At 56.5% G+C, this 12,591-nt stretch overlaps 2 protein-coding genes across 2 annotated transcripts; both read right to left on the reverse strand.

Annotated features, from left to right (window-relative positions):
* Positions 1 to 1,176: 1,176 nt before the first annotated feature.
* Positions 1,177 to 2,147, reverse strand: HCRT (hypocretin neuropeptide precursor). Its single transcript, XM_041001706.1, has 2 exons — positions 2,127 to 2,147; positions 1,177 to 1,545 (listed from the first exon to the last, which is right to left on the reverse strand). The coding sequence occupies exons 1-2, from the start codon at positions 2,145 to 2,147 to the stop codon at positions 1,177 to 1,179; spliced, it is 390 nt and encodes a 129-aa protein (XP_040857640.1).
* A 2,179-nt stretch (positions 2,148 to 4,326) lies between these two features.
* Positions 4,327 to 8,306, reverse strand: GHDC (GH3 domain containing). Its single transcript, XM_041001417.1, has 9 exons — positions 7,966 to 8,306; positions 7,474 to 7,784; positions 7,084 to 7,205; positions 6,462 to 6,963; positions 5,979 to 6,171; positions 5,821 to 5,892; positions 5,612 to 5,745; positions 5,181 to 5,266; positions 4,327 to 4,902 (listed from the first exon to the last, which is right to left on the reverse strand). The coding sequence occupies exons 2-9, from the start codon at positions 7,769 to 7,771 to the stop codon at positions 4,684 to 4,686; spliced, it is 1,626 nt and encodes a 541-aa protein (XP_040857351.1). The 5' UTR covers positions 7,772 to 7,784; positions 7,966 to 8,306; the 3' UTR covers positions 4,327 to 4,683.
* Between the last annotated feature and the right edge of the window lie 4,285 nt (positions 8,307 to 12,591).

Below are 12,591 nucleotides of genomic sequence, written 5' to 3' on the forward strand. Positions count from 1 at the left end.
TTCTAGGTGGGCAACACAAGGGTTTGCAAGTCCCCAGGGACACACACATGGACTTTGATCTCTAGCAAGCAAAACCTGGGTAGGATCAGACACAAGGACTTGAAAACCACCGAGGCAGCTGAGTGCTGTGGCTGCGGGGGGCTGGCTTCTTCCAGAGACAAAATAGCCGGAGTGGAAAGCAGGTCTGCAAGAGGGCAGGCTACCTGCCTTCCCTCTCACAGTCCACTGTCTGTGCTGGACAGTGTCTGGGATTTCAGATTCTTCACCAGGGCCTCTTCTTTCTGCCCCTTCACTTCTGGCCTTGTGAGTTTCCTGGGGCCTTGTCAGATTCCTCCTGCTTGGCCAGAGAACAGAGCTGCACAGAAGGCAGGTGCCAGAGGCAACCATCTCTGTTCTCACAGTGCTGGACTCCCCAAGTCCAACCAAGACCAAGGTGGAGAAGACGGGGCTGTGAGAGGGAAGATCTGCCCCCCATGTGGTGGGGCAGGGAACTGCTGGCCCTTGGCTGGCAGATCTTCACCAGTTTCCTAAGGGTACCTGTCCCCATAGATTATTCTTGCATATCTCATCCCAATTCATTACACCCACACCCACCTTCCTCCCTAACCTGGCGTCCTGCTGGGCAGGGCTAGGAGTTAAGGCTTGAGCGTGAAGGGGTGGAGGGAGAGCAGGTGTTATAGGAAAACCTTGCCTTATCCTCGCCTAAGTAGTTGCTATGCCTCCTCGTTTCCTAGGGACAGAGTATAAGGCCTGATGATGAGTGGTGAGAGCCATCATCCGCCCATAGGGTGCCACTTCCCGCCCTGTACCCCACACAGCAGCACTCCCACGCCCACCCCCATGTCTCCCCCGCATCGCCTTGCAGGCTGAATTCCCGTTCCTGGGGGCAATCATCCTTGCCGTCTTTTCTTGAGGATCTGTGGGTCCCCTCCCAGGTCTTAGCTCCTGTCAGGGAGCGTCTGTTGTGCAGCCTTCCTACCAAGCACCCACAGAGGCGGTCCTCTTATTGCCATGATGCTCCCCTAACCAGTGCCAGTCCCTGCCAGATGTGTGGCTCTTGCTCCCCTAGAGGGCTGGACGCGACCCCACAAAGGACAGAGACACCAGGCACACACGGGAGGGAGAGTCGTCTTTATTTGGGAGCAAAAGGTGGAGAGCGCGGGGCCTAGGAAGGACTCAGATCCCAGAACGTGGCGCCAAGGCCGTGGGGACCACAGCGAGACAGCGGCTGCCAGGACAGGGACGTGGCGCAGGCTCTGCACCTGCCCGGCGGCCCATGGTCAGGATGCCGGCCGCGTGGTTGCCGCTGGCCTGCAAGAGGCGCTGCAGCCGGCCCTGCAGCCCCGCAGGTCCTGGCCGCCGCTTGCCCAGCGTGAGGATACCCGCGGCGTGGTTGCCTGCGCCATGCAGCAGCTCGTAAAGGCGGCACGAGCATGTCTTCTGGCGGCAGCAATCAGGCAGGGGCTGCGCAGCTGCCCCAGGCGACAGGAGAGCGGGCGGCAGCAGCAGGAGCAGCAGCAGGAGGGTCACAGCAGCCCAGGAGACCTGTGGGGGGCAAGACAGGACCGTTTGGACCCTTCTCTTTGATAGAGAAAAGCTTGTGTCCACTTCCTTTGCTCATCCTTCAAGACTCAACAGGACATCTCCTCCCGGAAGCTTTTGGAGATTTCCTTTGGGGCAGAATGAATCTCTGGCTCTGGATACCGTTTTCCTCCGTCTCCTAGTGAGATTCCTGTGCTCACCCCTCTCCACAGCTGGCCAACCCAGAAGATGGAGATCGGCTGCTGGGTGCACTACGAGCTGCTGAGTTGAACCCCTTGGCTTTGTACATTTCCCTGTCTTGCTGCCTCACCTGTGAACTGGGTATAAAGCAGTTTCAGCTGGGCAGGGCATCCTGCTGCCAGAGTGAAGCGTGCTGACAGGTGAAGACATGACACTTATCTCATAGTAGCTGCCCAAAGAGAGTGGGCCCAGAAGAACAGTGCGGGTCAGAAGCTGGGCGTGTACCAAGCTTCTTGCCTCAGAGCCCAGAGGAAGAGAGAGACCTTCCCCTACTCCTTGCCTCCTATCCCCCTGCCCCAGCAACACTCTCTCACAGGACAAGTGGCCATGGGGTCTTTCTGTACCTTAGTGCAAGGAACGTTCATGGCGTCTGAAGCGTAGGGTGGGGCAGCTGGGAACGGAGGTGTCAGCGGTGATGCCAGCAGACAGAACCCCGGAGGCTGTGGACTGTGACCCCCTTCAGAGGGCCTGGGGTTTATAGTGCCTTGCCATGGTGGGGGAGTGATCCATGCTTGCGTCCTCTCCCGGGGCCCAGACAAAGGCCAGGCTAAGATTAGCACCCTGGTCTCCAGGATAGCTCCCAGGAATGGCCGCCCAGGCAGGCAGAGGCCCCAGGGTCCCGCTGCTGGGTCCGCCTGCTCCCTGGAGATGGGACAGTCTCCGGGAACTAATGAGGCCACCTTGCATCCAGGAATGCACTCGCACAAAAGCAGCTGAGCTGGGACGTGTTTATGCCATAATATGGCGGTGGAGGGATAGCTGCTAATTAGAAGAGGTTGCGTGAGACAGTGGGGTGTGGGAGAGCGACCATCAGCAGGCCTCATTCTGCTGCCCAAGCTGGGTTCTGTTCCTTCCTCCCTCCCCACTCCTTCCCTTCTGCCTTTTCTAAGACTTTTAATATTCTCTCGGTACTGGTAGAGAAAAAGAAGGCAAATGTGGTTTTTGCTAGAAGCTTCTAGAAAGCTCCCACCTGCCCAGTTTTCTCCTTGGTCAGGGTTGCTTAGAGGAGAGGGTGTCGCCCCTATCCACCTTCCACAGGGAAGATGCCATTTCCAGGCTGGGCACTGGTTGTTTCATTTTTAATTGTTTAATAATATTTATTTGGGGCCCAGCATGATGGCTCAGGGGCTAAATCTTCACCTTACAACACCCAGGATTCCATATGGGCACCAGTTTTTATCCTGGCTGGTCCACTTCCCTTCCAGCTCCCTGCTTGCGGCCTGGGAAAGCAGCAGAGGATGACCCAAAGCCTTGGGACACTGCATCTGTGTGGGAAGAAGCTCCTGGCTCCTGGCTCTGCACTGGCTTAGCTCTGGCTGTTGTAACCCCTTGGGGAGTGAACCACCAGATCAAACATCTTTCTCTCTGTATATCCTTTGTATATCTGCCTTTGAAACAAAGATAAAAATCCTTAATTTATTTATTCATTGAAAATACAGAGAGACAAAGATTTCCCATTCACTGTCAGCATTCCCAAGTGCTGACAACAGCTGAGACTGGGACAGACCAAAGCCAGCAGCCAGGTATTAGAGCACATCCAGGTCTCCCACATGGGCAGGGTCGGAGCACCAGCCACAGTGGGTGGGACTTGGGGGAGCAGAGCAGGGGCACAAACCCGGGCCCTCTGGTAGAAGAGCCAGGCTGCCCAGCGCCAGCCATCTCAGCTGCTGTACCCATACTGGCCCCCAGGAACTATTTATTGCACTCCTGCTGTGTGCCAGGCCCTGTGTGGGCGCAGGAACTGTGGATGCGTGGGACACAGCCCAGTTCCCTAAGAGCTCACAAGTGCAGGCGGGGGCTCCTGAGGACAGCTTAATTTGGAGAACAGGACAGCGACTGACTGACAGGAGCGGAGCAGGCGGAGTGGAGCCCTCCTGCCGGCTGTGCCTGTCCTGAGAAGTAGGTGTGGAGGAGAAGGCGCCCACAGCCGTGATGCTGTGGCCAAGGCCTGGCTCATGTGGGCGGCATGGGGGACACGTGGGCCTCGCAGGGTATGTTCCCTCCACCCATGGGGAGAGAGGAGGCTAGACAAGGGGCCCAAGGCTGTGCTGATTGCCCTTGAGGGTGGGGGCCTAGGAGCTGTCGCAGAGGAAGGAGTCGTGAGAGGGGTGGGGGTGGAGGACAGTGGCAGGGGCCTGGATGTGAGGACAGAGGGTGGAGAGGCAGGCAGAAGCCCAGGAGACAGACCTGGTGCATTCTCTGCCTGCAAGCTGCTGCTGGGCTGGGCAGGGAGCAGCGTGGGAGGCAGGAGGGAAGTGCTGCTCCAGTCTCAGGTCTGCTGGAGCTGGGCAGGCAGGGAGGGCCACTCCATGGGCTGGATGACCTAGGCAGGGTGATCTAGGCCGTGGCAGGAGTCTCTGGGCCCCCCACCCCATGTGCATACAGCTCCAGGCTTCAGCGTCTAGCTGGCGGGTGGGGAGTTTGGGGAGAGAGGGGCTGAGGGTTCCCAGGGGAATAGCTGAGCCCAGGGGAAGGGGAACCAGGCTGTGGCAGACCAGTAGTGAAAGGGGGCTCCCTGCGGACTCAGACTCCGGACTCTGGGGGCCAGAGGTTTATTTGGGAGACATCGGGAGGTGGGGAGGGATGCTTTAGGGAGAAGGCCATGGCCGAGGCAGGAGGGGCCACGTGGAACAGCCAGGGTCCGTGATGGTTTTCTTCCTTGCCCATCTGCCTTGTCAGCTGAGGGTTCCTCTGGAGTCCACCCAGCCCATCCAGAGCACAGGTCCGAGAACACTCCCTGGGCTGGGAGACATAGGGAGCTCTCCCCCAGGGGTCTCCAGTGGCCATGAACTGGGGTCTACTCTTCCTGGCTGCCTGCCTCCAGCACTGGCCAAGGATCCCCATGCTGAGAGACCCCCACTGGGGAGAAGCAGGGAGCCTGGCAGTGGGGCAGGCCCTGGCTCAGGACACCACCCTCCTTTGTAGGAATTGGGCCAGGTGCTTGTGCCTAAGGACCCTGGGCATCTCTGGGGGGTAAGGAGATGAAGGGCAGGCCCCAAGGGCTGCTCGGAGGGCTTTGAAGGTCCCAGCTCCCACCAGGTGGACTCGGGCAGGCCCCACGCTGCCCCGGAATCGCAGGGACTTGTAATGGGGGGAGACTTCTTGAAGGCAGTGATCGAGCTGTGAACAGAGGGGTTCATGTGAGCCAGGGCTGTGAGTGGCATAAAAATCTATTAAGAGACCAGCTCTCTCCTAGTGGGGCCCCGCCCCTCATCGCAACCCCGCCCCTTGCCACAGGCCACGCCCCTCGATGCCCCCGCCCTGATTTGCAGGCCCTGCCCCTCATGTCCCATTCCTGCACACGGCCCAGCGTTCCCCTCCGCAAGGCCCCGCCCTCCCTCCTCACAGGCCCCGCCCTCCCTCACAGGCCCGGCCTTCTCTCTTAGTGGACCGGCTACCTTGTCCCGATTCTCCTCCGACAGGTTCCTCAGTCCCCTGAGCTCCACGAAGATCTCATAGTGGGGAGCAGAGCCTTCGCAGGAGTCTGTGGACAATACCCACCATCCATACTTCCTGTAAGCAGGGCACCTTCCAGGGCTAGGGATCCCCTGCCCCATCTTGCTTTTTCCCACCCTGAGGTTCATGGGGAAGAGAAAGTTTCTTGGTAGGGTGTAGGCTGCGTGAAGGGGAACCTATCGTACAATCCCAAATACCACAGAGCTTTGGAGAGAAGAAAGCAGCAAGGATGTGAGTTAGACACCAAGAGGGACTTTCATCAGGTCAGTGGCTGCCAATGAGGCAGGGTCTCCTCTCCCAGAGGGTGTGGGGAGCAGGGAGTGGGGGAGGCGCTAACCAGAGAATGAAAGCAGGAGCCTGTAGAGACACATACCCAGAATGCTGCTCTCCACACAACCGTGCTCCACGAGTTTGGCCCCTGGCCATTGCCCCACCGCCCGGGCCAGGGCCTCCGAGAAGACATGTTCGCTGGTATCTTCGCCTCGTACGCTCAGGGCCTGGCCCAGCCTGGGCGGAGGAAGGCGGAGGCAGTGGAACCAGGGCACAGGGGCAGCCACTCCGCTCCCCAGGGGTGTCCCTTACCTGCCCGTGAACTTGACGACTGGACAGTGGTTGTAGGCCCCAACCACATGCACCACATCACCCTGGCGACACCTGCACGTGGAGGGGGGAGTCAGGGCAGGGGATGCTGAGCTCACATCCTCGGCTCCCACGGAGGCAGGGGATGGGCAGGTGGTCACCTGATGAGGCTGGTGTGATCAGTCAGTACCAGCTCATACTCTTTGCCCTTCTGAGCCTCAGCCAGGAAGATGGTGTGGCCAGCCTCCTCCTGGGCTCCCTCTGGGACTGGGAGCAGCTCAATGAAGGGGACCCCAGGGGGAAGGAGGTAGAGGCCTGGGGACTGCTCTGGCCAGAGGTTGAGGCCCAGCACCCCTGTAGAAAGCCAAACAACCAACTGTTCATCCCACAGCGATTATTTGCTTTCCACTGGAGCACCTAGCTCCAGGCGCCCAGCCTCTGGGTGTCTGATCCTCTCGATCCTTCTAGGCCAGAACCCCAGGTTCTGCTGGGAGGAGGCCCAGTGTGTGCTGCTGGGAGTTGTAGGAGTGTCAGGTTCTCCATTTGTGGAATGGAGGGTGTCAAGAGGTTTAAGTAACCCACCACTGGCTGCCCCTAGGCCTCTGTCCCCACCCTGTCCCACCCCGCCCCAGTGGCCTGCTGACCTCCAGAGCCCACGTAAGCAGGAGAGAAGAAGTTGAGCCCCTGGCACCATAAGGCCCCGAGCGCGGCCATAGCCTCAGCTTGGCCTCCTGCATCCAGCGTCACCACCACCTGCAGTTGTGGCCATAGCCGGCGGGCCAGGCCCTGGGGTCCTTGCTCCAGGGCCTCGCTCAGCGCCGCTGCCCTTTCCGGGAGAGCAATGCCGGGGTCTCCGGCTGCAAGGGTGGCCACCAGCTCTGTGCTGTCTGCCTCCAAGCCCAGGAAGACATCCAGGAGTTCAGTGGCTGTGCTGGCCTCCAGCGCTCTCAGCTCTGGGGACCTTAGTGCCTCCAATAGCAAAGCTTGGGAGTCCTGGGTTGCAGGGGTGTTAGGCAGGCCCAGGGCATGGCCTGGCCATGGGAGGGCACTGGGCCAAGGGGACGTGGGAGTCACGCAGGCTGTGCTTCCTGGAGCCAGCACACCGGGGTAGGCCTTGTCCAGCGCCCTGAGACCCAGCAAAGTGGCCTGGGGGAGAGAGGGGAGGCTGTGGAGCTAGCTCTCAAGAGCCCCGGCTTTGGGGTTCTTTGCCCATCCCATGGGAGGGCTTGGCTACAGGTAGGGGTTCCAGTGGCTGCCCCTGTTTACCTGCAGCGAGATCCCACCACAACACTGCTTTGCGGGAGGGGACAGGAGCTGCCCTCCATGTTCTTCTTCCTGGGCCTGGTTGGCCTGAGTCAGAGGGAGGCGATTCCGGAAGGTGTTCACATCTATAACCACAAAGACCCCAGAAACTGCTCTGGAAACTTCCATGTGCCAAGAGTTCCATGTGAGACAGGGAGACCCCTTGTGGGAGGAACCCAGGGGACAAGGAAGGGAAAAGGTGAACCTGACCCTGTGAGCTAGGTGGGGGCCTGGGGCCTAGCACGGGCTATAGGTCAGGGCGCTCAGGGTTGGCAGCAGTGGTAGGGGAAGAGGCTCTTCAGCTCTAGAAGCTAACTTTCCCATGGGTGACTTTGCCAAGCCCTGGCAACACACCTGTGCTCCCTGCGCAGGGCCAGCGGGGACCCCGGGCACCCTGCAGACACCAGGTGAGAGCCTGCTGCTGGCTCTGGCTCACGTGCCACGTGCTCTGTTCTAGTCTCCGCTGCTGCCAGGCTGCTGCCCAGCCCAGGCCGCAGCGGGCCACTCGGTACTGGAGGTCAGCAAGCCAGGACAGCCTGGCCTTCTGGGAGCCCCGCTGCACCAGTGTGGCAGGAGGCAGCAGCAGGAGGAGCAGGAGCAGGAGGGACAGGGGCAACAGCAGCCACAGCAGCCACAGCAGCCACAGCAGCATCTCCAAGCAGCTCCTGGGGTGTGTGGGGGGGAACAGGAGGAAAGAAGGAAACCTAAGCAAGGAAGGAGGGGCTGTCCAAGTCCCCTCCCCTCTCCCCGTGCTGCGCACCAGAAAGCCTAGGAGAAGCAAAGTTGATAGGACAAAGCCAGGACGCTGCTGGGCAGGTGACCCTGGGGAGAGGCTCTGGAACCGACCTGAATTCAGATCCTGCCTCTGCGGCTTGCTGGCTGCGTGGCCCCGGGCAGTCAGGTTAGGCCTGATCTGTAAAACAGGAATCCCAATTTCTCTCCCAGAAGAAACAGAAATGGCTCAGCACAGGCCTGGCACAAAGTGGCCGCTGCCAGTGAGTTTGCGTTCTCTCAGCATCCACCCTGTCTGTCCCAGCTGTTCGTCCCGCCTGAGCCCTGGATGGCAGCTCTGTGCCCTTGTGCACCTGTCACAGTCCACTTCTGCCCACTGTCAGTTCCCAGGGCCCCCCTGTACAGTGCCTCAGGAATCAGGACACCAGCCGGGAAGATGGAGCCGGGGCTTTAAAGGGCTGGGCCATAATGGGGGAAATCCGGCCTCCAGGCTTAGGGGAGGAGCTGGGGTGGGGGGTGCTCTTAAAGCAGCAGAACACCCAAGGGCTGCGTGCTGGCTCAGGCAGGTAGATCTAGGAGTTGAGGCCAGGCTCTCAAACTGACATAGGTGCAGGAGAAGCTGAGTGTGGACAAGAGCACCCTGAAGTGGCTTGTGTAGCAAGACAGCCTCAGAAGCAGTGTGCGGTAACTCAGGTGTCTGGGTCCGTCAGTCCGTGTGTATGTGTGTGTGAAGGGTTACAGCAACACAAACCTTCTGCAAAACAGAAAACTCTAGAAGCACACCTTGGAGCAGCATTCCACAGTCCACAGTCCTGCTCTGGCCCCCACAGCTTTACAGGTGGGCCGAGTCTTGCCCACTAGGGGAATCCTCTATGCTCAGCAACAGATATGGCTTACCCAACCTGAGGCCATTGCCTACATTCCCCAGGAAAGGCCCCCCAGGGACATCTCCTCTGCTTAGCCTGAGAGCACTGGGGTAGGGAGACCTGGACAGGAATGTTACCTAGTTGACACTCTGTCCTTGGGAACTGGGAGGTGGGAAAGGAGAAAGGGTGGGGAGGAGTGGCGCCCTTTCCCTTACAAGCCCCAGTCTGAGTACAGGCTGCACGCTCAGCTCTCAGCTTCTCCCCAGCTGCCTGCCTGGCCTGCCAGCTGTGTTCTCCTCACTAGCCCACATCCCCTGACTTCTCCAGCCTCAAGGACAGAGCACCTTGAGGGGCACCTATCCACTCTGACAGATGCTCTGCCCCATTCAGCCTCACTCCCATGAGACATCTGCCTGAACTCCTGACACAAAGACAAGAGCCAGTCAATCCTTTCCACTACCAGGGGGCATTTCTACTACCAGGGGACATTTGTGTTAGTCTATTGGCTTTCTTTGGAGAAGCAGGTGGCTTTGCAGCAGAGAGCAGGGCACCTGCTTAAGTTAGGCTCCTACCCTTGGGGAGACAACTTGTGCTCATGAAAGCCCCTCTCATCATGCCTGCTGTCTGGCTGGGACACTGTCTTCTTTTCCCCGCTCCTGCTGCTTTTTAAACTTGAGAGGGAAGAAAACAGACAGAACACTCCTATCTGCTGACTCACTCTCCAAGGAACCAGCAACTCCATGTGGGTCTCCCACATGGGTGGCTGGTGCCCTCTTCTGCTGCTTTCCCAGGCACATTAGCAGGAAGCTCAATCAGAAGTGGAGCAGCCAAGGCTTGAACTGGTGTGCAAACGGGATACTGGTATTGTTGGCAGCAGCTTCCCTTGTGCTAAACTGCTGACTGATAATAAGCTCTTTTTTTTAAAAGAAAAATATTTATTTGTTTATTTATATTGGAAACTCAGATTTACAGAGAGGAGAGACCACGAGAAAGATCTTCCATCTGCTGGTTCACTCCCCAAGTGGATGCAATGGCTGGAGCTGAGCTGATCCAAGGCCAGGAGCTTCTTCCAGGTCCTCTAGGTGGGTGCAGGGTCCCAAGGCTTTGGGTCATCCTCCACTGCTTTCCCAGGCCACAAGCAGGGAACTGGAAGGGAAGTGGGGCAGCTGGGATACGAACCAGTGCCCATATAGGATTTTGGTGTTTGTAAAGCAAGGACTTTATCCACTAGGCTACCATGCCAGTATATTTGTGTATTTACATATAAATCCACTAGCCTACCTTCGACTTAAAAATATTTCACCCTGTGGACCATCTTTTGTTCTCTTTGTAGTGTCCCATGAAACATAGTTCATGAAAAGCCACTTTCATTTGATAGGCGGTGGTGGAGGGGAGTGAGAAAAGGAAGGAGGGAGGGAAGTTGGGGAGAGAAGAAAAAGAGGGAGACGGAGAGATCTTGCATCTACTGGTTCATTTCCCAAATGCCTACAACAGCCATGGCTGGGCCAGGTTGAAGCCAGGAGCTCTGTCTGGGTCTTGTGTCACATGGATGCAGGGTCCCAAACACTTGGGCCACGTTCCACTGCTTTCCCAGGTGCATGAACAGCAAGGTAGATCTACAGTGGAGCAGCCGGGATCCAAACAGGCAAACCCATAGGGTTGCTAGAGTCCTAAATTGTAGCCAAATGTGTTGTGCCACAATGCTGCCCCTGTGTTATTTTAAGTCTCCAAATATCTGAAGTCTCCAAATATTATTGCATTTTATATTTCTTCCTCCAGATATGTCAGGTTTTTAAAAATGTATTTTGAGGTTTGGCTGCTAGATGTACATAACTGTTCTATCTCACTTCTTTGTCACTATTATAAGTATCGCTATATCTAGTAACATTATTTGTTTTACAGTGTGTTTTTTCTGATCCAGGACAAGCTACTCTACATGTCTCATGGTTGGGTGACACATTTTCTCATGCTTTTATCTTCAATCTGTTTGGTGCCTTTGAATCTAAAGTGTATCTGTTATGGAAAGCATTCAGTTGGGTCATTATTTTTTGCTAAAGTTTTAAAATGTCCATTGTTTATTTTTACTATTCTGAAAGGCAGACTGAGAAGAAACAAGACACTTACGATTTTATTTATTTTTATTACAAAGTCAGATATACAGAGAGGAGGAGAGATAGAGAGGAAGATTCTCCATCTGCTGATTCAGTCCCCAAGTGGCTGCAACGGCTGGTGCTGTGCCGATCTGAAGCTAGGAACTAGGAAACTCTTCTGGGTCTCCCACGCGGGTGCAGGGTCCCAAGGCTTTGGGCCATCCTCGACTGCTTTCCCAGACCACAAGCAGGGAACTGGATGGGAAGTGGAGCTGCCGGGATTAGAACCAGCACCCATATGGGATCCCGGACTTTAGCCACTAGGCCACACCACCAGGCCCAAGACACTTTCCATGTACCTATTCAATGGCCCAAATTCCTCAGCCAGGGCTGGGTCAGGCTGGAGCCAAGAGCCCAGAATTCAAGCTGGGTCTTCCATATGGGAGGCAGGGACCCAAGGACTTCCCCAGGGTGCACACTAGCAGGAAGCTGGATGGGAAGCAGAGCTGGGAATCCCACCTGCACATTCAAACATGCTACACAACACCTGCTCCTGTTTGATTTACTTGATAGAGGGGCCAGTACAATGGCTCAACAAGCTAATTCTCTACCTGTAAGCACTGGCATCCCATAAAGATGCCTGCTTATATCCTGGTTGTTTCACTTCCCATCCAGTTCCCTGCTTAGGCCCTGGAAAAGCAGCCAGAGGATGGCCTGAAGCCCTGGGACCCTGCACTTGCTTGGGAGACCTGGAAAAACTCCTGGCCCCTGACTTTGAATCAGCTCATCTCTGGCCATGGTGGCCATCTGGAAGCCATGAAGCAGATGAAATATCTTCCAACAGGATTTACTTGTCTGAAAGGCAGAGAGACATCTTTTATCCGTTAGTTCATCCCCCATATGGCTGTATAGATGGGGAATGGGCAGGGCTAAAGGTGGAAACCGGGAATTCCCTTTGGGTTTCCCGTGTGAGTGACAAGGACTTGAGGACACAAGCCATCAACTGCTGCCTCCCAGGGTGTGCCTCAGCAGAAAGCTGGAACTGAAGGTGCAGTCAGGACTTAAACTTCAGCCCTCCAATACAGACAACAAACTTTTTTTCTTTGAGATTTATTTATTTTCATTGGAAAGGCAGATTTACAGAGAGGAGAGACAGAGCTATCTTTCACACAAATGGCTGCAATGGTTGGAGCTAAGCAGATCTGAAGCTAGGAGCCAGGAATTTCTTCTGGATCTCTCATATGGGTACAGGATCCCAAGACTTTGGACCATTCTCCACCACTTGCTTTCCCAGGAAACAAGCTGGATGGGAAGTGGAGCAACCGAGACAGGAGATCCCTTACGGAATGCTGGTGCTTGCAGGTGGCAGATTAACCAATTGAGCCAATGCTCTGGCCATAGGATGCAAGCATTCTTAGCGTGATCTTTGGCACTGCAATGGTGCCTGCCTACACAAGATGAGCTTTCTCACAGGAGTGCATGAGAAGGCCAGGAGGGAACCTGTTGCACTGTTTTATAACATTACATGGGCAGGAAAATAAGGAATACCCTGTCTGTCCACCAAGGGCCACTGGATGTTCACAACCTCACCCGTGGATCATACAGAACTGTCAACATCACAATTCACCTGCTGTAGGCTGACTGTCTTTTGGTAACGCTGATGGTTGCCTTGGCAGGGACAGCATGAGTGACCTCGTGGGCTTGTAGGGTCTGTGGGCCAGCCGTGTCCCACGCCTGCTTCTCAGAATCACACCGAGACTTACAGTCATCCTCCTTTGCCACAT

This window comes from Ochotona curzoniae, unplaced genomic scaffold (genome assembly GCF_017591425.1).
Source record: "Ochotona curzoniae isolate NIBS_2020 unplaced genomic scaffold, NIBS_Ocur_1.0 scaffold_2453, whole genome shotgun sequence".
In the NCBI taxonomy this organism is placed as follows: Eukaryota; Metazoa; Chordata; class Mammalia; order Lagomorpha; family Ochotonidae; genus Ochotona; species Ochotona curzoniae.